At 46.4% G+C, this 26,093-nt stretch overlaps 2 protein-coding genes across 2 annotated transcripts in view; both read right to left on the bottom strand.

The window, feature by feature from the left end:
- The window catches only part of LOC147571300 (uncharacterized), a 42,101-nt gene extending 27,580 nt beyond the window's left edge, over positions 1-14,521 (bottom strand). The window contains exons 1-6 of the mRNA XM_086696442.1: positions 12,850-14,521; positions 11,826-12,286; positions 10,094-11,169; positions 5,376-5,447; positions 1,442-1,513; positions 614-694 (exon numbers count right to left, since the gene is read on the bottom strand). Coding sequence (XP_086552568.1) covers positions 614-694; positions 1,442-1,513; positions 5,376-5,447; positions 10,094-11,169; positions 11,826-12,286; positions 12,850-14,449 — 3,362 coding nt within the window. The 5' untranslated portion in view covers positions 14,450-14,521. The remainder of the gene's footprint in view (positions 1-613; positions 695-1,441; positions 1,514-5,375; positions 5,448-10,093; positions 11,170-11,825; positions 12,287-12,849) is intronic.
- Positions 14,522-18,353: 3,832 nt separating this feature from the next.
- Positions 18,354-26,093, bottom strand: part of LOC147571299 (putative pleckstrin homology domain-containing family M member 1P) — a 29,158-nt gene continuing 21,418 nt past the window's right edge. The window contains 2 exon segments of the mRNA XM_086696434.1: positions 18,354-22,861; positions 25,277-25,409. Of these exon segments, the coding sequence (XP_086552560.1) occupies positions 22,604-22,861; positions 25,277-25,409 (391 nt within the window). The 3' untranslated portion in view covers positions 18,354-22,603.

The raw sequence follows: 26,093 nt of genomic DNA, 5'->3' as shown, positions 1-26,093 counted from the left end.
TGAACATGCCCAGTATGATTTGCTTTTTGACAGAGAAATCACAGAATGTCCCTGCTGAAAGGGAGTCACACACTTCTTAATTGAAGAGTGGTCAGGAAAGAAAGCACATGGAGAGCAGTGCCCTGTGGCAGGTGTTCAGGAGTTCTTGCTGCTTTCCTGATGGCTGAGGAAGCACCCACACCTTTTGCTGCCTGGAGAACTCTGTGCTAAACTTAGTTCTTCGCAGTTCTCTTTTGCACAGGAAACTTGCACGTGAGCCAGAATCAAAGTTAAATTCAGAAGTGGATTTCAAGGACCACGCACACCTTGGGGAAGCATCACTGTCACGAATTCCCATGATAATACTGACTTGGGTGTTACTTGCTTGGGGCCTTCACTGCCCACACAAAGCTGGGTACGAGGGAGGGCAGAGAGTGCCATTTAGGAGTTAAGACAAGTCTCTTGGCCTCTTTGTACCTTAGTTTCCTCATTTGAAAAAAAAAATGGATTTTAAGACCTACTTTCCAGAATTCATACTGGGTTTATTAACACACACCTAACCAATCACTGTATGATATTTTTACATGTAGTTTTTTTTTTTTTTTTACATGTATTCATTTTCTATTTCACTTACAGCTTGTGTAAAAACTGCATTCCATGCCAGGCCTGAAATGTTCCAAAGCTCAGTTTGGTGAGTAAATTGTAACGAAGATTTCTACACACACCAAAAAAAAAAACAAAAAAACAAAAAAACAACAACAACAACAAAAAAACAAGACACAAATGAAGAAGAAAAACAAGATATTTTCAGAATATTTATCCTTTGGCAGTGATTCTAATTTATAGATAACGAAACATAACCACAATACTCTCTCCATACACTAAAGAAATCTCACTATGAAAGATGCTTGCCTTTTTAAAAAAATATTTGCATGAAAGATTTATACTTTCATGTTTATACATGTGGTGCATTAGATACAAATCAGTAAATGCTCAATAAATACTTGTGTTAAGTAAGTATTTTTTTCTAGAGAAGTAAGTTTATTTCTCTAGAAAAATGTTTCACAACTTTAGCACTGTTGAGATTTATGGTTGGATAATCTTTGTTATGGGGGGGGGGGTGCTGCCCTGTGAACTGTAGGGTGTGACAGCAGCCCTGGCCTCCACCCACTAGATGCCAGCAGCACATCTACAGTCTGACAATCACAAATGTCTCTAGACACTACTAAGTGTCACCTGGATGCAAAAGCACCCTGGCAGAGAACTGCTGCTCTAGAACGATTCACTCTGACCTCTATAATAACTCTCACACCAAACTTTGCCACAGACAAAAAAGATTTGCTACATAATTTTAGTAGCTTTCGACTAATAAAGTTTCATTCATTCAAAGTGAATAACAAAGAGGTTTACAATTAAGTTTAATAAAAATTCCAAATATAATGAAATTATATTTGTAACTTACATAAACTGCAAAAAAGGTAGGGATTCAAATGCACGTCTTTCAATATATTGTATTTTATTGCAGGATAAATCTCTAGGAAAAGGAAAAGGAAAATATTGCCTCAATTAGCTATAAGATATCTAATTAGTAGGATGATAGTATTGAATAAGTAGCTTTTGGCTAAACTCTGAGTATTAGGAATTGTTATTTGAACCTTCCAGAGCCCCTAACCCTGCCCTCACCTTTCTTAAGAGTCTCACCTTTGTGATCTTCATACATAAAACATACAACTATAGATCTTGATAGATCTTGGAAGTAATCTTTCCTGAGAGCAGAAGAATTGATTAAATGACTTTCTGTGGCCTCATCAATTTCTAAATTATGAGCTCAAAGTTGTGATCTCCACATATAATTTCTAATATTAAAAGGGATATTCTCACATTAGCACACCTTCCTGGTTTAGTTGTATTTCTCGACACCAAGTCAATACCAGAAGAGATAAAAGATACCTTTTCATTTAACTTGAAAAGAAGTTACTCCTCTAATCAATACCTAACTTTGAACGAACTCAGAATTATATTATCATATTAATAGAAATTTATTTTTGGTTGTACATTGCCTAAACGCTCTATGAATTTATCAACTGCTTCAGTTGCAAGTGGGGCCAACAAAAAAACAACATGGTACTGGATTTTTATTTGGAAACACCCATTCTTGATTATAGTTGACCCTCTTATTTCCATTGATTTCAGCCGAGTCCCTCACTTTCCACCTACATGGGTACCACCATCTTCTGGCTGGCATTGTCATCTCTGGTCTCTCCCATTCTAATCTATACTGCACACAGTCACCAGATTAATTCTCCAGGAGTGGTTCTCAAATATCAGAGTCACTTGGGAACTTACTCAAGATGCAAATTCTCAGCTCTACTCCGGACTGAGTGAATCAGGAACTGTGGAGGTGGAACCTGTGTTCTGACAAGGCCTCCAAGTGACCCTGGTGCAGTCTAAAGTTTGTCCTAGAGCACTGCTGTGATAACACGGTAGCTTGGCATATTATCCAAGGCCTTCAAAATCCTAAATCTGGCTCTAGTTTCCTACTCTACAGATACCAAAGAAATTTCTCCTGCATTTTGCCTTTCACTCACTCTATTTTGCAAGCATATTCTTCCCAAGATGTCTATCCGATGACACGTCATAGCCATTCAAGGTTCTGTTCAAACAGCATTTCTCTAGTAACTTCCCTGATCCAACTTGAAGTCTTCCCCCCTCTTCTATGTTCCAAAAACAACTTATACTTCTCATTGCCCAAATCCACTTCTTCCCCTCCCCCTCTCCTCCTCCTCCTTCTTCTCCTTCTTTGAATTTTTTAAAGTAGACTCCACGCCCAACCTGGGGCTTGAACTCACGACCCTGAGATCAAGAGTCGCATGCTCTACTGACTCAGCCGGTCAGGTGCCCCAATTTCTTCTTAATATAGTTATTCTGGCATTCCATTTCCTCTGGGCATAAACTCCATGAAAGTATGGACTAGTCTTGCTCATCTGCGTTGTCTACTGTGTTTAAAACTGATGCATGGACAAAGAACAAACTCAAATATTTATAAAATAAATTAACAGCTGGGTAGTGAGTAGAAGGAGCAAAATGACTGAAAAGAAATGTGGTTTTATGACTTTGTGGCTCCCGCTTCTGCACTCTGTCAGTGCTTCATCATCCATTTAGTGCTTATGCGTTATGGTTTAAGCTTCTGTTTATTTTCCCTGTGAAATCATGAGTTCCTACAAGGGTGGGAAGCCTGTCTTAACCATCTGCGTGCCTATGGTACTGGGCATAGGGCCTGTCACATTCTTTTTTAGGTTTTGATTCACATTTTTTTTTGAATGAATGAATGAGAACACTTCACCTAACATGAAATAATTGGCTTACAAAGTACCTCATAGTAGAAATAATGAAAGGCCCAATCCATTGCGCAGTTTGTCTCTTTTGTTTTTCTCCAAACTGTGTTTGTAACGTTTGGAGCCCAGATGGCAGAGGTAGCCAAGAAGACCAATACAAAGTGGTTGTCCCCTAAGACTTGGAAGGTTTGATAATTTGAAGGACTATTTTTAGTGTCATATGAGATTCCTTTTACTCACTACCCTTAAGCCTTCTACATTTGCAAGAAGAATCTATTTTCTAAAGCACATCATTAATAAGGATTAATGAGGGGCGCCTGGATGGCTTAGTCGATTGAGCATCTGACTTCGTTCGGTTCAGGTCATGATCTCACTGTTCATGAATTCGAGCCCCGCATCGGGTTCTGGGCCAACAGCTCAGAGACTGAAGCCCGCTTCGGATTCTGTGTCTCCCTCTCTCTCTGTGCCTACCCTGCTCATACTCTGTCTCTCTCTCTCTCTCTCTCTCTCTCTCTCTCTCTCTCTCTCTCAAAAATAAATAAACATTAAAAAATTTTTAAAAAAAGGATTAATGAAATACACAGCTTTGGATGGCATGGGCAAAGAATAAACACTGAACCTCCATAGCAAAGAACATTAGTATCTCTGTATGTCTAATGTACAGAGATATATGCAAACATTTCTTCCTTGACAATGAGGCTGGAGAGATGTTTATTCTGTAATTAGCAAAGTTAGAGGCATTTCTGATGTTTGTTTAGTGTAAACATTTCTAACTATACCACTTAACCATCATTATATTTTTAAAGATTTCATTTTTTTTAAGTAATCTCTATACCTAACATGGGGCTCTAACCTACAACCTCGAGATCAAGAGTTGCAGACTCTAATGACTGAGACAGCCACGTGCCCTTTAGCCATCTTTTTTTTAATGTTTATTTATTTTTGAGAGAGACAGAGACAGAGCATGAGTGGGGGAGGGGCAGAGAGAGAGGGAGACAGAATCTGAAACAGGCTCCGGGCTCTGAGCTGTCAGCACAGAGCCCGACACGGGGCTCGAACCCACAAACTGTGAGATCACGACCTGAGTCAAAGTCAGACACCCAACCAACTGAGCCACCCAGGAGCCCCAACCCCTTAACCATCATTTTAAACATCTATTTTTATGGTGGCATAAGCATTTCCACACCGATCACAGGAATCTGCTCCTGAAGCCAAGAGCACACTGTATGTTAGCTAACTTAACAATAAATTACATAAAAAATAATAATAAAAAAATAAACTAATAAAATTTCCCACACTGAAATCCCTAATCTGTTCTCTTGATAATTTAATATGTACTTGGTAATACTGCTTACATAATTCACCTGCTTAAATATTTCATATTTAAATATTTCATTTAGATTAAATTATTTAAAAATTCTGGGTTAATGGCATTCAAATTAATGTAAGTGTTCTATATTTTCTTGTCTTGTAGGTGACAATTTGAGGTTAACTTCAATTCCTCTCATTTTACTAAGCCAACTTTTTCAAACCTTTTCTGTAAAGGCCACACAGTAAATATTTTAGGCTTTGCAGGCCATATACGGTCTCTGTCACATATTCTCTGTTTCTCTCTCTTCTTTTCTCTTTTACAGCCCTTTAAGAACATGAAAATCATTCTGAACTCATAGGTTGTATCAAGACAGACCATACACAGGATTTGATCCATGGGCCATAAATAACAAATATAAATAAAGGCAGATGGTATATGAACACTTACATAACAAGGTTCATATGGGTGTCCATAATTGCTCAGACCTCATTACCCCTTTTCCTCTACAACTGAAGGGCTTTTTCCTAGATCTTGTCTATAAAATTAAAAAGTTGAAAACGCATAGGAGGTATTTAATGCTAGAGATGGGCTGGGTCCCCACAGACTTACAGAGTTATACAATTTAATAGAGAGAGTTACAGAATTCTACTGTTAGAAGAAATTGTTGCAATTATCTAATTTGAACCCTGTATTTTTTAATAAATAATATAACTAAAAACTCATAATAAATGATGAACTGATTAACTTACAAATACTGGAGGGATAGCAGGCCTTCAAATGTGTCTTTACGTAATTCGGTCAGATAATTTTCACTGAGAATTCTGCAAAATGAAAAGGTCATTTCTGGGTCAAAATGCAAAATAACTACAACTATTTGCTACACAGGACCGCTAGATGTGAGAGAAACCTGGGTAATGGTGCCACCAAATACACTAATTCTTATTTAATGTAGGGATGGCGACCTCTGCTGTTTGATTCAAATATTTTCTTCTCACATACTCCTTTGTCTCTCTCTCTCTCTCTCTCTCTCTCTCTCTCTCTCTCTCTCACACACACACACACACACACACACACACACACACACACACACCCCTATCCACTCTTCACACCAAAATGTACATTTAATGCCTACTCTCTGGATCACAAAATCTCTGTTAGAATCCAGCCCTGAGTGGCAAAAACATGGACAGAACTGCCACTTCCTCCTCTCTTTTCCCAAATTTTATTGTGGAAGCCCTATTTATAACCATATCAGTGCTACGAGTAAAGCCATCTAATTTTTTTCCCCAACCAAAAAGTATCTGTGAGAACTAAAAATGTGCATAAAATGCACATAACATAAATGCTCAGTTTAATATGTATAGAGTAAATACCCGTGTAACGCTATTTGTTCTTTCTACTGTTGGTGGATACTAGATTTTTCTAATTTTTAGTTATTATAAACAGTGCTGCTTTGAACATTTTTCTGTTTATATCCTAGTACACATTTGCCTAAGTTTCTCCAGGATTTAACAGGGGTACAAAATTGCCTTCCTAAGAGGTTGTGCTATTTCAAGCTGGCAGATTGAAACATGCCAGGTCTCTACCAAACTCCAAACTCCACCAAAGTCCCTAAGAATGATTAGAAAAGATACAATTAGAAAATCCACAACCTTAGCTCAAAGCCAAGGGAGTAGCTCTACAAACACTCCCCACCAGAAATGCCTTGGAGCCACCTACAGGGTGATTAGCTGGGATACTGCAGTAGGACCAAGGACAGCACATCAACCCCACATCCTTCCTCCTGGGATCTGGCAGCAAAGGGTGTTTTCTTCCAGGCAGGAGCCATTGGTGTTAGAAGGGGGCAGGGTCCCAGAACCCTGGAGGAAGGGTCTACACTCTGACTAGCCATTAGAAGTCACCTCCCACCTCTTCTTTAACTCTCAGGGGGACCTGTCACCAATAACAAGCCCCGTGGTTCATTTCACCTCTTCCTTAGGACCAGAAAACAGAAGCAAGTCAAATCTCAACTACAAAGATAAATTGCACTCAGGAATGACCATGTGGAGTGAGAAAGCCAATTCCATTCAGGACAGAAAATAAAAAACAAATATAACAGCTTATAGTCAATGACACAGTTAACAGAGAAAACACAAAAGGATTTGAGAATACCAACATTAATGGGGCACCTGCGTGGCTCAGTCGGTTAAGCATCCGACTTCGGCTCAGGTTGCAGTCCATGGGTTCAAGCCCTGCACTGGGCTCTGTGCTGAAGCTCAGAGCCTGGAGCCTGCTTCAGATTCTGTATCTCCCTCTCTCTCTGCCCCTCCCCAACTTGCACTCTGTCTCTCACTCTCTCTCTCTCTCTCTCTCAAAAATAAACACTATAAAAAATTTAGAATAGCATCATTAATATATCCTCAGATAGAGGTAAACAGTACATCTAATAAAAAGAACCAACTCAAGATTATATGAATGAAAAGTATTATCATTAGTAAAAAACTCAGTCTATGAGCAGCAGAAATGGTCGTTGAATAAATTAGAAAACTTGAGGGGCGCCTGGGTGGCTCAGTCGGTTAAGCGGCCGACTTCAGCTCAGGTCATGATCTCGCGGTCCGTGAGTTCGAGCCCTGCGTCGGGCTCTGTGCCGACAGCTCAGAGCCTGGAGCCTGTTTCAGATTCTGTGTCTCCCTCTCTCTGACCCTCCCCCGTTCATGCTCTGTCTCTCTCTGTTTCAAAAATAAATAAACGTTAAAAAAAAATTAACACAGAATTGCAATCGGTAGAGGTTGAGTTGGGATATGGAAGGGGAAACACCTTTCCTCAGAGCTACTGACTTCAAAGTTCTGGACCAAGAAGGACCTTAGAATGCAGTTAGTTTTTGTTTGTTTTTTTTTTTTTTTTTTTGTATTCATATTTGGAGAGAATATACTCACAGTTTCTCAGCCCAACGGTATCCCTTCCATACATTTTCATCAATGTATTGGAAATTTCTGTGAAGAAACACAGTTCAGATCCTTGAACAGGTAGGAAAGGAATGAACGGAATAAATAAGAGAATCACTGGCAACCTTGTGGGGAATATTCAAATGCAGTAAATGCCAACTTTCTACTTTCCACAGCTATCAGCATCCCAGGTGGTGCAATTAATAAAGAGCTAGCGTGGGGCCACTGGCACAAACAAGGCAGCTCCTTAGAACCTGAACGTCCTATTTGTTCCATTCCTTGGGTAGATAACGCCTGTTCATTACTCTGGAGGTAAGTATTATTTTCCCCCAAATCACTTATGTGCCTAAAATGGTTCCTTCCACAAATCAATGAGAAAATAATAATCCAACGAAAAAAATGGTAAAAAATTTACCATTATCAGCAAACAAATGTAAAGAAGCCCTCTACTGAAACCTCTCTAGGTGTTAGAAGGATAAGGGAAATTAGAAATTAGAATAACTAACATGGAAAGATTTCTTAGACATATTGCATAGGGAAAAGCAACAAATCACTGGGCAAGGAATTAAAAAGTATCCCCTCATTAGGAAATTAGGAAAAAATGCAAAGGAAAGAGATGGGAAGGAAGGACACACACCAAAAAGGTGACAGGAGTTATCTTATGAGTGGTAGGGAGGGTGGGGTGGGATTTTCACGTTTTATCCTCTATACCTGTGACATTAAAAACAAAAAAAAGTATCCATGATAACTCATGTATCCATGAATTACACATGTTTAAAAGAAGCTATTAAATGCTTGAGGTTCAGTTTCAACCGCTAACCCTGCGTATGACTTTGAACCTTTACCTGTAGTTTTGTCCTCTTCCCTCAACAACAGCTTACCTGGTCAGTTTATATACACATTTTTTTCAGGGGAGTCAGGAATAAATTCAAAACAGATACCCATCTGCCCATGTGCCTGGTGGACATTTCCAGTCAACCTGAAGCCTTCTGGTTGCTCCTATGTTCCCTGGTAAAAGATGCCTCAACTTCCATCATTCTCCTTTTCTGGGACAGAAGTTTCAGAGTAATATCTGAGTTTTCTCTTTCCCGTGCACACCCCACCCGCGACTGTCATCAGTTAGTCTATCTTGTCACTTCCTCCTTTGCAGTGCTCTCAAGGCTTTTCTTTCTACTCTTTTCAGCAACTCTGATTCGGCCCCTTGTTACTTTACCCCTAGGTTTTGTTAGAACATTCTATCTGGTCTCGCTGGATCAAGCTCTCCTCTCCAGATCGCCCTATATGGGGAACTGAAAATAATCCTCGTTTCAATGGTCTGTATCTCATGCTTGAAAACTTTCAATGGCCCTCTGTAACTCAGAATGTAACGTTCAAACCTCTCTAGCTGATAGTCAAGGTTTCTCGTAATTGGATCTTTAACTGCTTAACCTAATTCTTTTTTTTTTTTTAATGTTTATTTATTTTTGAGACAGAGAGAGACAGAGCATGAATGGGGGAGGGGCAGAGAGAGAGGGAGACACAGAATCGGAAGCAGGCTCCAGGCTCTGAGCCGTCAGCCCAGAGCCTGACGTGGGGCTCGAACTCACGAACTGTGAGATCGTGACCTGGATTGAAGTCGGACGCTCAACCGACTGAGCCACCCAGGCGCCCCTAACCTAATTCTTAATTCCTGATCATTCCTGCAGCCATGCCTTTGCCTAGACTTATACCCATTTTTTTCTCTATTTAACACATCAGAGCCACTCTTTAAGTCTCAGCTAAAGTGTTAGCTTATCCATGCAGCTCTCCCTGACCTCCATACTCCACTGAGTACAGAGTCTGCTGAATTCCAACACCCATGGTACCTCTTTTAGTACTTAATTACATGCCACCTCCCTTTTTATGACCATTTCCTTTCTTCCCACCTGTCATTTCATGTTCTGAAGACGATTTCATCCTAGTGTGGCGCCCATCGTACTTACTCTTGGGTTGGGCCCAAACCGAGTACTGTATGTGGAAGGCCGGGGGTCAAAGATGAGGTCTGGGGAATCAAAATAATAACAGCTAACACTCATATTTTGCCAGGCACTGATCCAAGTGCTTCATATGTATTACCTCATCTAGATCTCACAATAATCCCATGAGATGGTAGCTATCATAATTTCCATTTCACAGAAAAGGAAACTGAGTCACAAAGCTAATAGATGACAGACCTCGGCCCAAACGCAGGCAATCTAGTTCCAGAATCTCTACTCTTCACTACTCTGTTGTATCCTATTATAGAGGATGGAGCAAAAATGGGAGAGTAGAGGTTAAGGAATGAAATAATGGGGCTAAAAATTGGATAAGGAAAAAGAATAAGGACAATTACAAGTAAAAGATTGGAGAAGGGCGAACAGTAGTAAAAAGGAAAATGAAGATAAGGGATAGTTGACAAAGAAAAGGTAAAAACAGAAAGTCAGTCAACGTGGTTGGGGAGATGAGGAAGGCCCAGGACGACATTGAGGAAGAGACGGCCATGTCAAGCAGGAGGCAGAGAACGAACAAGTAAAGGCGATTCTTACAAGATGGTGAAGGTGCCGTTGTAGGTGTCGGGCTCCGGCTCGGGCACTCTGCGGAGCCTCTGCTGTAGGCTGAGACCAACACACGACAGTGTCTCATCTTTGCAGGTACAGCGCTCACATATTTTGAGGTCTGTGGCGGCATTCTGTTCTGGTTGCCAAGTTAAAGTTGTGTATGCCTTTTCTGAGGTATAGTTTACAAAATGCACCACAGAATGTTGAGTTGTTGGAGGAAAACCTGTCTCAAATGACTCTGGTTGCTGACTTACAGGAATTTCTAGGTCCATAGGTGGAACCGTGACTTCAGTCAGGTTTCGATGTTGACTCTGAACCTGTTCTGGATGTGCAAGTGTCACCTCAAGGTCCTTTGGGGGAGGAGCTGTAGTCTTCTTCAGGGTTGTCAAATGTTCAGCCTCTGTAATAGGTTCTGGAGTTATAGTAAGCTCCACATGACGAAATGGGATGATGGGTGATGCTGGATGCTGACCTTGATCCTTACTTGGAGTTGGAACTGTCACTTCCTGCTCGAATGGATATTGAACTACAACCTCCTTAGGTGGCTCTGGAGGCTGAGTTGGGGTGTCTCGCATGGTTGGAGAAGGTTCAGTCTCCACACTGGATCCTGCAGTTACAGTAAGTTCCAGGTCCATAGGTGGAACTGTGACTTCAGTCAGGTTTGGATGCTGACTCTGAACCTGCTCTGGATGTGCTAGTGTCACCTCACGGTCCTTTGGAGGAGGAGCTGTAGTCTCCTTCATGGGTGTAGAATGTTCAGCCTCTGTAGTAGGTTCTGGAGTTATGGTAAGCCCCAAGTCCACATGATGAGCTGTGACACTGGGCAATGTTGGTTGCTGACCTTGATCCTTACTTGGAGTAGGAACTGTCACTTCCTGTTGGGATGGATACGGAACAACCTCCTTAGGTGGCTCTGGAGGCTGGGTTGGGGTCTCTTGCATGGTTAGAGAAGGTTCAGTCTCCGTAGTGGATTCTGGAGTTATGGGAAGCCCTGGGTCCAAAGGTTTAACTGTGACTTTAGTTAAGGTTGGATGCTGAATGTGCTCTGAATGTGGAAATGTCACCTCAAGGTCCTCTGGAGGAGCGGTAGTCTGCTGCAGGGCTGAGGGATGTTTAACATCCGTAGTGGGTTCTGTAGTTACGGTAAGCACCAAGTCCAAAGGCTGAACTGTTACATTCGGCAACCACAGACGCTGAGCTTGATCCTGATCTGGTGTTGGAACTGCTGCCTCTTGATATACTGGAGGTTGAGCTACAAGTTCCTTAGGCGGCTCTGGAGGCTGGTCTGGGGTCTGTTGAGTTTTGGCCTTATTCAAGGTTGAAGGCTGAACCTGAACCTGCTCTAGATGTGCAAATGTTACTCAAGGTCCTTTGGAGGAGCTGTAGTTTTCTTCAGGGCTGTAGAAGCTTTAACCTCCATAGTGGGTTCTGGAGTTATGGTAAGCTCTAGGTCCAAAGGCTGAACTGTTACATTAGGTGACAATGGATGACGAGCTTGCAGACCTGGAGTTGGAACTGTCACCTCCCGAAACAGTGGAGGCTGAACCACAACCTCCTTAGGTGGCCCTGAAGGGTGACCTGGGATCTCTTGCGTGGTTGAAGTTTCAACCTCTGTAGTGGGTTCTGGAGTTATGGTCAGTTCTGGGTCTAAAGGCTGAACTCTGGCTTCAGTCAAATTTGGATGCTGAGCCTGGACCTGCTCTGGATGTGGAGGTGTCACCGCAGTGTCCTCTGGAGGAGCTATAGTCTGCTGCATGATTGTAGAATGCTCAGCCTCCACAGTAGGTTCTGGAGTTGCAGTAAGCTCCAGGTCAGCAGGCTGAATAGTAACATTGGGCAAGTTTGGATGCTGAGCTTGCTCTTGTCCTAGAGGTGGAACTGTCACCTCATTACGGACTGGAGGTTGTGCTACAACCTCCTCGGGTGGCTCTGGAGGCTGAACGGGGGCCTCCTGCTGGGCTGGAGGAGTTTCTGCCTCCTTAGAGGGCTCCGGAGGTTGAGTTGGAGACTGCTGAAGAATTGGAGATGGTTCTACCTTCTCAGGGGCCTCTGAAGGCTGAGCTTGTACCTCCTGTTGTGTTAGAGAAGGTTCTATCTCCTTAAGTGGCTCGAGAGGTAGAGATAGGGTTTCCTGCTGGACTGGAGATGGTTCCACCTTCTCAGGAGGCTCTGAAGGCTGAGGTGGGGCCTCCTGCTGTGTGGAAGGTTCTACCTCCTTAGGGGGCTCAGGGGATACAACTGGGGCTTCCTGCTGAGTTGGAAAAGTTTCTGCCTCATTACCGGGCTCTGAAGGCTGAACTGGGGCCTCCTGAGGTGTGGGAGAAGGTTCCACCTCCTTAGGGGGCTCAGGGGATATAGCTGGGGACTCCTGGAGGACTGGAAACTGAGCTGGGGCCACCTGCTGGGTTGGAGACTCTGCCTCATTAGGGGGCTCTGAAGGCTGAGCTGGGGCCTCCTGCAGTGTGGGAGAAGGTTCTACCTCCTTAGGGGGCTCAGGAGATACAGCTGGGGCCTGCTGGGGGACAGGAGACTGAACCAGGGCCTCCTGCGGGGTTGGAGAAGATTCTGCCTCATTAGGGGGCTCTGAAGGCTGAGCTGGGACTTCCTGCTGAACTGGAGATGGTTCTACCTATCAGGAGGCTCTGAAAGCTGAGCTGGGGCCTCCTGTGGTGTGGGAGAAGGTTCTACCTCCTTAGGGGGCTCAGGAGATACAGCTGGGGCCAGCTGGGGGACTACAGACTGAGCTGGGGCCTCCTGTTGGCCTGAAGCAGGTTCCACAGCCTTACGGGGGTCTGGAGTCTGAGCTAGGACCTCTTGTTGGCCTGGAGAAGACTCATCTTCAGGGGACTCTGGAGACTGGGAAAGACGCTTGGACTGAGCTGGAGAAAATTCAACTTGCTCAGGGGGAATAGGAGATTGAGCAGGGACGTCCTGCTGCACTGGAAGATGTTCAACCTCCTTAGTTGCCTGGGGACTTATGAAAATCCTCAGATCCACAGGTTTAACTGTGATATTAGGCAACACTGGATGCTGAGCTTCACCTGGACCTGGAGGTGAGAATGTCACCTCATGCTGTGCTGGAGACTGAGCTACAACATCTGTAGAGGACCCTGGAGGCTGAGCTGGATGCTCATACTGAACTGGAAAAGACTCGACCCCCTCATTGGGCTTTGGTTGCTGAGCTGGGACCTCTTGCTGGATTGGAGAAGGTTCTCTACTTGCAACAGGCACTTGAGGCAGAGCTGAGCTCTCCTGCTGGCTTGGAGAAAGTTCAATTTCCTCAGGAAAATCTTCGGGTGGAGTTGAGACTTCGTGCTGGACTGGAGAAGATTCAACATTTTCAGGGGGCGCTGGATGCTGATGTGGGACCTCCTGCTGGGTTGGAGAAGGTTCAACTTCGCCAGGATATTCTGGATACTGAACTGGGGTCTCCTGCTGTGTTGGAAGTTTCTCCTGTGTGGTAGATTCTGGAGATTGCGTTGGAGTCTCCTGTTGAACTGGCAAAGATTCAACCTCAGGGGACTGTGGAGGCAGAGTTGGGGCTTCATGCTGGGTTTCAAAAGGTTCCACATTAAGAGGCACTGAGGGCTGAGCTCTAGTCTCGTGCTGAACTGCAGAAGGTCCCACCTCTGTAGTGGGTTCTGCAGTCATGGTAAGCTGCACATCTGGAGGTTTCAAACTGACATTGGGCAGGTTTAAATGTTGATCACGGTAGTGACCTGGAGGTGAAACTGTCATCTTATGATGCCATAGAGGTTGAGCTGGGTGCTCCTGCTGGGTTGGAGAAGGTTCCACCTCCCTGGAAGGCCGCTCTGGAGGCTGAGCTGGTTGCTCTTGCAGGGTTGCAGAAGATTCTATCTCCCCTGGAGACTGAGCTGGAGTCTCCTGCTGGGTTGAAGATTCTGCCTCATTAAGGAGCTCTGCAAGCTGAGCTGAGACCTCCTCCTGGGTTGGAGAAAGTTCAGCTTCTCCAAAAGGGTCTGGAAGCTGAGCTGGGGGTTCCTGTTTGCTTAGAGAAGGCTTAGCTTCCTCACGAGGCACTGAAGGCTGAGCTGGGGTCTCCTGCTGCCTTAGAGAAGGATCAATCACCCCAGGAGGCTCGGAATGCTGACCTGGGGTCTCCCGCTCACTTGAAGGCTCAACCTCCTCTGGAGGCTTACCCGAGGTCTCTTGCTGGGTTAGAGAAAGTTCTGCTTCCTCAGTATGTTCAAGAGGCTGAGGTGGGGCCTCTTGCTGGGCTATAGAAGGTGCAACACCTTTCTCAGGCCCTGGAGTTGTGGTAAGTTCCACATCTAAAGGCTTACCTGTAACCCTGGGAAACATTAAATAATCCCAACCTGGCATTGGAACCACCTCTGGGAGCCTTTGATGCTGGGTTAGCTGGTCATTCAGATCCTCATCTGAATGGGGGTAGTCCTCCAACGGAATGTGTGTTCACGAATGGAACCAAAGTCTCCTTCAAATCCTTAGGCGGGGCCAACATCTGGGCTGGAGCAGAGGACCCCAGGTAATTAAAGCCCCCCAGCCCAGCTGGGGTGTAAGTGCCTGGGGCGATTCGGGTGGGGGATCAGAGGAGCGCGACGACCAGGGCTCAGCCGCCTCCAGGGGGTCGGAGGTCAGCTGGGCAGGGTCCAGGGCCCACTCTGGAGGCTGAGCTGCCTGGACCAGCAGCCACAACGGTTGCCACATAAGGACAAGCAGTGGGGCCAACAGGCGCAGCCGGGACATGACTTGCGGAGGCTCCGGGGCGCAGCGACCCAGGCGAGTGGGGTACTGGCGCTGGGAACTGAGCGGGAGCCAAACCATTATGGCAGCCCCCTGATGCGCGCGTGCACTGTTAGCAAGTGCGCGCCCCTCCCCCGCCTACGTCCCACCCTTTATTTATTGATATCTTTATTTACGCCACCTTTATTAGCTCCCTGGAGATGGGCTCCGCACCACCAGAGCGGGCCCTTTTCCCAGAATCACTTGGGGCCCAGGCCTCCCTCCACCCTGCAAAGGCCACCACTCCCCCCGTCCCTTTGGAGGAATGGGGCGCCTGGGTGGCTCAGTTGGTTGAGCGTCTGACTTTGGCTCAGGTCATGGTCTCACCATTCATGGCTTCGGCCCCGCATTGGGCTCTGTGCTGACAGCTCAGAGCCTGGAGCCTGCTTCAGATCCTATGTCTCCCTCTCTGCCCCTCCCCTGCTTGTACTCTCTCTCTCTTGTTCTCTCTTCAAAATAAACATTAAAAAAGATGTTTTTTGAGGAATAAATGCTTATTGTTGTTTTAAAAAATTTTTTTTAAATGTTTATTTTGGAGAGAGCAAGAGACAGAGACATAGAGTGCGAGTGGAGGAGTGGCAGAGAGGGTCATAATCTCGTGGTTCATGGGTTGGAGCCCCGCATCGGGCTCTGTGCTGACAGCTCCGAGCCTGGAGCCTGCTTCAGATTCTGCGTCTCCCTCTCTCTCTGCCCCTCCCCAGCTCACGCTCTTTCTCACTCTCAAAAATAAATAAACATTAAAAAAAAAATCTAAAAAAAAAAAAATTCACAAATCTAGCCCCAAATTAAGCTCTCAATGACATGAAACACATTTTTGCTTTTTTTTTTTTTTTTTTTTTTAACATTCTGTATGTGGCACATTAGTATTTTCTTTTAGAAATTATTTTGGCAACTTAATCCCTAATTCAGGGCATCCATGTGAGTGATTTACAGAAAAGTTCTTCAGCAAGATATTCATGCAAGATATATATGAGATGCCTACATCTGGGTGACACATCCTATTTGAATGGCATAATGGTTTCAAACGCTGTAGTATAATCACATTTAAGGCCATAGTTACTCTGTTCCCAAATCCTTGAGATTCTGTTTGAGGGGAGCTCTAAAAGGCTTGTGTCCTCTCCTATGTCCACAACTGTGGGAGTGCTCTGATGAAATTTGCTCTCCAAACTTCAAATAAGGGGTCAGAGCCAAGGGTCAGGACTTGAGGAAAAGCCCCAGAAATCCCCTGCAGTCAAAAGCAGTTTCTGAGTTTCACATTTCCCAAAGGATGATAGAGCTAATGCCAAAGTCTTCCAAATTCTGCTGGTTGCTTTACATTATGGCTACAGTGGCTATGTCACCCCTGAACTTTAATCTCCACATACTTGAATTAAATCCTGTAGCTCGTCTTCAGTACTGGCATCTGTGATCTCTTCACAGGGTCTGTATTCCACAGCTATTTTACCACTTTCTGAAATAAAGTGAATAAGGATTGGAAAAAAAAAAAAAAAAAAGAGGGCGCCTGGATGGCTCAGTCAGTTAAGCGTCTGACTTCAGCTTAGGTCATGATCCCATGCTTCATGAGTTCAAGCCCCATACCGGGGTCTCTGCTGTAAGCACCAGAGCACACTTCAGATCCTCTGTCCCCCTCTCTCTGCCTCTCCCCTGCTTACTCTCTCAAAAATAAACATTTAAAAAATCAATAAAGTTAACAAGATCAATTCAGAATTTTCCTTGTTCTAAAACTAGCTGTATCCAATGATAGCACCCAATAACTAGACATTCTTTTTATTTATAAAAGCAGAAAATAAAAGCATTTTCCTAGAAGTTTTCTCATCTCACACTTCAGTTTTTAATCATACCTATGTGTGAAAAAATACATATGAAGTTAACGACTGTGTGGTTCAAAAACGCTATCATCTTAAGAGATAGGAACTAAGGAATAATGACACAGGAAGTTAAAACTATGGAAACAACAATGTTCAAAATCAGATGACTAGACAGTAAGGCATTAGGTAGAGGTCAGTGTGAGTTCTGGAATAGAGACCATGGACTATAGCTGATACTTCATATTAGAAACAAGGCCAGTGTCTACTCCCCGGAAACAAAATCCCACCAGATACAATGAACAATGCTTTGGAGAGAGGGGGAGGGGGAGGGGGAGGGGGAGGGAGAGAATGCGCTTGGACAGTTTATTGGCAGAAACTGGCCCATGTCCCTTATAGACAATACAATTCCCCTTAAGGCAAAGTACAGCTACAACATTTTGATCGTGTACAAGGGATACCAGAGCATGTTAGGGAGAGGTCAGCAACCCAAAGGTTTAGTTTGGTTCTTAAAGGTTGTTACTCAGAATTGACAGCTAATGGAGATTCTACCTGATGACCAGGGAAGTCAACTTTCACTGCAAGAGCTGTCCAGGCTGGAAGCCTGAGACCAATCCAGGGTCAACTCTTATGGGCAAATAAGGCCTCTGAAACTTAGCTAGGCTTTCTTAGTCTCTAAGCCTGCAAGACTGTGAAGCGGCGAGGGCGGGGTGGGGGGGGGGGCGATTGTCTGGGGACTCATTACTAATTATAAAGTTCCCTTGGAGCACAGCCTGTAACATTCACACCATTGTAGAACGCAATAGAGAACACAATCGATGCTATTCAATAGCCTGACCACTTTCAAGGTTCACAAAAATATAGCTGACCCTAATATAAGAATCATATTCACCCAATAGGTCAGTGCCAAAAACAAAAACTGAAGCTGAATGGATTCCAAAAACATAATCTAATAAATTCTCCAACAGGAAGACGATGATAACAAGTTAACATATTTTCTCTGCTTACCATGTTTCAGGGATAGTTTTAAACTTTTCCATCATCTCATTTGCTCTTACAATTCATCCCCCATGAGGTAAGTTGAATTACTACCTTTACTTGGCAGATAGAGAAATTGCAGCGTAGAGAGATTAAATACTTCAAATCTGACTATAAAACCTAAAATTGCATAAGAAATCTAGGAGACAGAGCTAAGATTCAACACCAGACGTCCATAGCTTCAAAGGTTTTTTTTTTGTTTTGTTTTTTTTGTTTTTTTTTGTTTTGAGAGAGAGAGCACATGGCATGTGAGAGTCAGGGAGAGGCAGAGAGAGAGGTAGGGAAAGAATCCCAAGCAAGCTCCACGCTGTCAGCACAGAGCCCAACATGGGGCTCAATCTCACAAATCGTGAGATCACGACCTGAGCTGAAATCAACAATTGGACGCTTAACTGATTGAGCCACACACGTGCCCCCAAAGCTTATACTCACAATAGCATTCTGTGTTATGAGCAAACAATCAAGAAAGAAGACTGGGTCAAACACTTTCTGTGTGGACAGAGGTAAATCACTGTATATCTATATACTGGGGACAAAAATATTTGTGGTCATTTTTCTCACAAATGCCACAAAGAACAAGTTTGAGACTACTGCTTTGAAAGCATTTGGTGAATAAAAGAATATGAAGTGTTTTCATCCAATTAACTTTTCAAAATGAGTTTATTTGCTCGTTGAAACTGATATACTGCAAGGACAATCAAGTAAGTCTTACCTAAAATCACAATCAACAGTTTCTGGAATGCATCTGACACAGCCTTCTGAATAGCAAGCTTCTGGACTGTCCGCCTTTTCATAAGAAATGATAATGGCCCTGCATCCAACCAAAACAAATGGATTTAACATGCCTATCTGAATGATAACTGATTTGGGGGTTATATGTGTAAAGGTGAAAATACATCCATGATTCGTCGTTCATTATCTTAGCAAGTAAGGGCAGGCACAACACAAGGCTGAATGACTCTGCTGTAGGTATATCCTGGCAGGGCACATTTTGACTGCCCTGATCTACTCCAGAAGTTTTGGAAGTACCAAAAGGGAGACTCAAGCCAAGAAAGTGGCACAGATCTCACATCGCTCGTAGATTTCAAATGGACAGGCGGAAACTCTAGTTTCAGACCCTACTGCAGACCCTACTCTCCTGTGCATCAAGGGCTGGAGTCACATGGGGAGAAAGGTTCGGTGGTAGTGCACATGACCGCCTGGTCTCTTCCTGGGCATCACCCAAGGGAGCCTTACTCCCTTAGCCTTGCTAACAGCCCTGCCCCTCCCGGAAAACCCTAAGCCTAAGTGCTGTAGGCACTGGGAGAAAACACAGTACCAATGGGAATACCTTTTCTAGGCATCTGTATTTGACTCTTTACACTCCAGCCCTTTGATAGGAGGCAAAGGACTCAACATTCACACAAGAGTTTATTTAAGTCTTTAGATGATCACTTTGCTGGGATCACTGCAGGCTGCAAGAGATATGTATTTGAAGGACTATTTTAGCACAAGGCGAATTCTTAACCAAAAATGGGAAAAACATTACTTCCCTCCTCCTAAACTTCTTGGCAGAAAGTCAGCTTTAGAATTTTAAAGTTAAAGGTTCTTTCAGGTATTGCCTGAGATAAAAGCCTGTACCGTAGGCCAGAAAAACTCTGCCTAGGGCTTTAGGAGCTTAGCAAGGGGGAGGGCTGGATGATGAATCTGAAAAGATGAGTTTTTAGAGAGAAAGAGGGATTCTGCCTCCCCTCCACCCCCACCCCCACCGTAAACGGGCCTTCCTCCAGGTTATCCAAAGGCTCCTCGGCCATGCCAGCTCCGGGACTCCGGCACTCATAGGATGGCAACACCACCTCTAAAGCACAGAAGAATTTCAGGCTCTGCTTCTGAAGTGGTGGCACAGTATCTTCATTTGCCCTTTCTTCAAGGTCAGAAAGATCCTGAAGCTGTTAGGATTTTATTTTTTTTTTATGTTTATTTATTTTTGACAGAGAGAGAGAGAGAGAGAGAGAGAGAGAGAGAGCGAGCGAGCGAGCATGAGCAGGGGAGGGGCAGAGAGAGAGGGAGACACAGAATCCGAAACAGGCTCCAGGCTCTGAGCGGCCGGCACAGAGCCCCACGCGGGGCTCGAACTCACAGACCGTGAGATCATGACCTGAGCCGAAGTCGGACGCTCAACGGACTGAACCACCCAGGCGCCCCGAGCTATGTTGCAGAAACCAAATACAGGCATGCAGAGAGGATGCAGAGGAAAGCGGTGTAGAAAGGAAGACTTCCTGGCGGGCGTGGGCTTGGAACTGGGTTGTCAAGGTGGTGGTGGTTAGAGGGGGAAGCGCCCCCGCCAAGGCTGACAACAGGGCTGGCGGGTGGGGTGCGTGGACCACACACAGAGTGCTCTCTGGCCCTGGGGCCACGGAGGCGGGGTTTCATCCCTGAGCGTACCCGGGTGGCAAAGACTGGAGGCTCCCCTCTCCCCGGGGTTAGCAGGTTAGCGGCTGGCTTCGGAGCAGCCTCGATTAGCATTATCTTGCTCTGGAGGCTGGGCAGAAGGGAATGGAGGTCTTCGATGGTAAGCTCCAGAGGAGAAGAGGGAGGTGACTGACGCAGAAGCAAGAGGGGGCCACTGGAAGCAAGTTCCTAACCCGGTTAAGAAGTGATTATGCGGTCATTTTCAAGGGCTATGCCGGTTACCAGGCACCTCCCAGGAGGTCCCGGCTGGCAGGCTGCCGATTCACCATTACACCTGGGATGCGGAGCTGGGCCCGGTGTGCAGCTGGGCAAGGAGCCCGGCCTCAGGCAGCTGGGGTGGATCTTTACAGATGAAAATGATGGGTAAGGACTCTGCTGTTGCCATAGAAACTGACTCTGGATGGATGAGATATAGTTCAGTGGGTAACGGGGAGAATGACACCCACCGCCAGGCTTCGCTCTGGAACCCACCATTCCAGCCGTGGTCATGGGCTCTGTCCACCGCCGTCTGCGTCCCCTACGGGACATCACAAGCCGGCAATGTGTGTGCCAGTTCACGTCAGTATCTGAGGGGCTCGGGAGAGGCCCTCAAATCCGAAAAGCCTTTGGTATGGCTCCTGCCACCCCAGTTAGCTGTGCCTGGCGAGAATATGGGACAGTGCCAGGCCAGGGGATTGTAGTTGGGCTGAGGGCCACAAACTAGCACCAGGCCAAGATGGCCCGGGGAGGTGGCCCACAGGCAGCAGGAATGGCGGGACACTGGCCCGGGAGTAGGTGACCTCCACTCTGATTCCAGACTGACCATTACCGACTGGCTGAATGATCCCTGGCAAGTCACTTTCCCTGAGGTCAGCCGTGGTGGTCCCTAGGGACCCCTTCCAGCTCCACTTTCCCTCTGTTCTGGGCTTTGGAACCCGACGTTTTCATCTCAGCCCCAAGTGTCAGCCCACTGAACTGACCTGCCGTGGCACAGGGTACCCGTCCCCCGTCCCCACCCCCGCGCCCAGAGACAAGCCCAGGACTTTCCCAGGCTGCCGCACAGGGTCTGAGACAGGCAAGATGCCGGGGCGGCCCCCATCCTGCCAGCCTCTGCTGCTCAGGGCCATCCTGCCCCCGAGCTCAGGGGCGTCTGAGCACACAGAGGGACGTTCTCCTGTGCAGAGGGGTGGGGAACGGAGCAGGGCAGAGAGTAATGAACCTGCTTTCAGATACCCCGTACCTGGCCTTCAAGCCCAAGCCCGAGCCCTGCCCCCACTAGGGCACACCCCTTTGCTCACACTGTTCCCTCGGAGACCTTCCTCCCAAGCTGCACCTGGTCAAATCTGACTCATCCAGGGATTCGGTGCCATTGCTTCCCCCAGCGAGTAGATGCTACCTGGTACCTATGGCGACAGAGTTTGAGTATTTTACTGTTGTGAGCTAGATGGGCGCGTTGTTCAAGGGGAGTGTGGCCGACTGTGCTTCCCTCAGATGGCCACACCCATGGGTTTATCCCACCCCACCTGCTCTTTCGTCACACTGTGGCTGATGGATGACACACTGTGGGGGAGTGGGGGGGAGGCTTGAGACTGCAGAAAGATGTCCTGTGACTTCCAAGGCTTGGCCACAGAAAGGATGCAGCTCCCACCTGGCTCTCTCTCTCGGGCCACTCACTCTTGGAACATGAGGCTGCGAGGAAGCCTTGTGTAGACGTTCCAGTGGACAGCCCCAGCTAAGGAGCGCAGCGGACATCAAGCACCAGACATGGGAGTGAATCTCCAGATGATTCTCCTCCCCGGCCGTGGAATCTTCCGGCTGAGGCTCTAGCATCATGGAGCAGAGGTGACCCATCCCAGCCATGCCCTGTCCTAAGTCCAGACCGTTAGAAACCAGGAGGTGTAGGGGCGCCTGGGTGGCGCAGTCGGTTAAGCGTCCGACTTCAGCCAGGTCACGATCTCGCGGTCCGTGAGTTCGAGCCCCGCGTCAGGCTCTGGGCTGATGGCTCGGAGCCTGGAGCCTGTTTCCGATTCTGTGTCTCCCTCTCTCTCTGCCCCTCCCCCGTTCATGCTGTGTCTCTCTCTGTCCCAAAAATAAATAAACGTTGAAAAAAAAAATTTTTTTTAAAGAGCACAAAAGGTCTCGGCTATCAGGTGGTCGGCCGGAGGGGCTCTCCGGGAAACCACGTGAGGGCGAGGGGCCACGTGTGGCCACGTGTGCCTTCTCAGAATCGTGCATTCTGTAATTTCGGCAGTTGTGGGATTTCTTGGTCTCAGTGGTGCCTATCGTAGCAGCCACTTTCATGGTAAGTTCAGTAAACGGAAAAAGACCCAGATACCAAGTGATGCCAAATTATGGTTCGTCGCAAGCACAAGTAGCAGCTGCGGGCGAAGGGAAGGTGGTCACTTGTGGACTCCTCATACTTCAGCTCCAAAAGAAAGGACCCCAGACTCAGGGCTCTGTCTCACCACCAAAGTAACAAAACGCGAGGATACGTAACCAAGACGTCAACGCGGGTACCCAACTGGTGGATGAGGCCAGAACGAAGGGCCTCCTCCCTGTCCCCCAGAAAAGCCCCCACCTTCAAGGTCAGTCTCTGGGCCCTCAGTCCGTCCAGCATACTGTGCCCGCCTCCGGTGAGGTCGTCCATGCCATGGTGAATTTTCTGGAGGGAGGAGTTGAAATGCAGCGAGCTATCCATTGGGATGGTCGTGTCGGAGTCCTGTGAAAGAGACGCAGGCACAGGATTAGCTCTACCGCCTGCTCAGCTCCTGGGGTCCCAGCGGGTCTGACTGCTCCGCCTGTCGGCCAAGGCCAAGCCAGAGAGACAGCCAGATGCACACGGCCTGTGAATTCCTGCCTCTCCACCATGACCACCACTTAAGAAGGAACATCAGTCCTGCAAGGTCTTGCTGGGCTTCTCCTGAAGGCTTTCTCTGACTACTCCCCTATTAACTTAGCTTGTTCCAAATGTTCCTTTCCTTGGCTTTCCCTTAACACAGTATTACAGGTTTGCTTTTGTTCTGCAGCTGTTTTATCTACAGCTGTCGCTGCACTTAGACGGAGTCTGACTAAGGACAAAGGAGACGAAGGCCTAATGGGTAGTCGGGATGGGACAATTCTCCTCAGCGGTCCAGAAAGGGCTGTAAAGAAATGAAGGAAGAAAAAAACTGACACCGATCAAGTACTTTCCACCCTGATGCCCATTACCCTAAGCTCACTTAATCCTTATCCTAACGTTATAACACAGTTACTGTACTATCCCCATTTTAGAGGTGAAGAAACTGAAGCTCAGAGAGGTCTAAGATCACACAGAGCTGTTCAGTCCAGCGGGGCCTGTATCTCACTACTGAGTGCAGAGCCGGCCCTCTTAACCATCCTGTGGGAAGAAACACTGAGACTGGCCTCAGGGCTCTAAGTTTACACCAGAAGCGGACTGGATACAGAAGGCAGTCAGGACTGGCCATAGTTCCCTTCTTTCCCGCCTCCCGACAATCGCACATTCTTCTGCCATGCCCGGTCATTCTCCCCTCTTTCAATCACCACGAAGAGGTTCAACCACCTCTTCCTTGCTGCATACGTTCAGAATCACTTTTCATGCACCTGCTCTCAGTGCCCCCTGCTAACACGGGAGCGTTTCGAGAAGCAGGCGGGGACCACAGCTTTTCACTTTTTCACAAGCTTTACTTTCACAAGCATCTTCAACAATGTTCTGCATACAGCTAATGCTCAGTGGGTCACAAGACTCCAGTGTTTGAACGAATCAAAGAGAGGCTTCTCTTCATTCGACAAGCGTTTATTGAGTGCCTTCTGTATACAAATCGTTCTTACCCTTCCGCCTGAAAGGGTAGACCTAATTGGGCATTATCACTCAGAAAAACATACCATAGTTCCAGCTCACAGAGTGACCGGCAAGAAGTTCATTTGGCAAAGTCAACTTTGATTAAGGGGCACTGCGTGCAGAGCACCGCACCGAGCTGATATGCAAACAAAAGAATTCTGAGCGACCATCCCTGACCTAAAAGAGGTCTGAGTACCCAATGCCATAGTGATCAAAAGCCCACACACCTTTTGGCATGTTGTAGAGTTCATTACACTTTTGAAAGGCAGCTATGAAAACTTGAAACTACCGAAAGGAAGGAAGGAAGGAAGGAAGGAAGGAAGGAAGGAAGGAAGGAAGGAAGGAAGACAGACAGCTGCGCCTACCACTATGCCTCCAACACGTCCTCATCACACTTCTGAACTGTTAATCAGTGTTACTTGACTGCTTACTCTAGAGAAGCAGAAACTACACAGGCACATTCTGAAACACTCGGGGAAATTTGCCGCAAGTGTGGACACAGCAGAGAGACTTAAGCATCTGTGAAACGTGGGCTGATTTGAATTCTGAGGGCAGGCTTAGAGAGCTAAGACCTCTTTAGAAAATGAACCTCTCTGTTAAAACAAAACAACCCAAAACCCACCTCACTTGGTGGAAATACATTATAAGGGACCTGAAAAAGGCCAGTGTGTCCTCTAGCCATCAACAGCCATGTGCAGGAATGGATCCTATTAAGACCGAGGGGCAGGGGCAAGGGTCTCCCAAAAACCAAACATGCACACCAACCAGGCCACTTTCGAACAGGCTCAAGTCAAGCAATCCATCCAAAACAAAAGACCTGTTAACAAATTCCTCCAAATTGCTGCTCAGATTTGGGGCAAAAACATTTTAAGGCATCTGACACGGGAACCACACACATACACAGCACGGTGGCAAGTGCCTGCAGGCAGCTTTGAAATGCTGCCCCTCGTGACAAATGGTTTCCGTTCTCATCATCTGTCTCTACCTGATCAGAAACCGTTTCCACCATGGGAACTTCCACCTCTCAGTCAAACCCAGGTCATTTTCACCCCTGCCCACTCCTTCACTTTAACTGCTTCCACTTCGGGTTTTCGTGTTAGAGAAGGAGGTTCCCTGTCTAGGTCTAGTGTCTGTGGCAAGGCACAAAGCCCACTGTTACTTCCAGTCGATCGGCTGCGGACACCCCCTACAAAGATGAAGCTCCAGGACCCGAGTTTCAGTGGCGACGAGCTGCCGAGTGCCTGTGGACACTGCCCCCCCACCCCCTCCCGCCCCCCAACCAGGAGCCTGGCTTACGTTAGTGGTGAAGGTTCGAGACAGAAGTTCCTCTCGCTGTCTCTCCTGCTGCTCCCTGGCGTATCGCCGATGCTGGAAGTTTCTGAGAGCAGTCTGCAGGTGCTGGACATCACACTTTAACTGGTCAACACGACTGGAATTGATGGAGACAGAGATTACATTCCAGAAACCCAGGGCCGCACATTCTGAGCGGCCAGCCTTCGTATTCAAGAAAGATGCTTCCTTACTTCTCCCTACACCACTGCATGCTGTCCCCACCAAAATGATCTGATTTTGATCACTGATGTTGAAAACAAAGAAGCGGCCTGTGGTTAAAGTACGGTTGTAGCACAAGAGATCCCAACAGCTTTACTTAAGCATCTGCTGGTCTCTGATTCTGGATGCATGACAGGGAACAGGTGACAGGAAGCAGGCTCAACGACCTCTCCCTGACCTGCCACGGATTATATCGCTTTTCAAGAAGGAGCCCAAGGGCACCTTTCGAGTAAAGCAACAACAAAGTTTCATAAGAACTTTTGGGAGCAGGGGCTGGGCTGGAGGTGGTGAGGGTTTTCATTTGAATTTCATGGCGGAGTATCAAATGTTAGATCAGTTATTTCATTATAAATCGGCTGACTGAAGTGATTAAGGGCAAGATTTCATCTCAATCCAAGAATGCAGCAGGAACCAGAGGGCAGTGCACACCTCCCTGGCTGCTGGAGGCTTCAAGTAAGGCCACGGGTCTGGCCAGAAAAACGGTATTGGAGGCAAAATTTCAAAATGACCCAATGTAAGGAGACACAGGCTTCTGAGCCCCTAACCTCACAGGCTTTTTATT

Source organism: Puma concolor, unplaced genomic scaffold, assembly GCF_028749965.1.
Source record: "Puma concolor isolate L17-30 unplaced genomic scaffold, mPumCon1.1.hap2 unalloc_scaffold_30, whole genome shotgun sequence".
Classification (NCBI taxonomy): Eukaryota; Metazoa; Chordata; class Mammalia; order Carnivora; family Felidae; genus Puma; species Puma concolor.
This window is presented reverse-complemented; position numbering and strand designations above follow the sequence as displayed.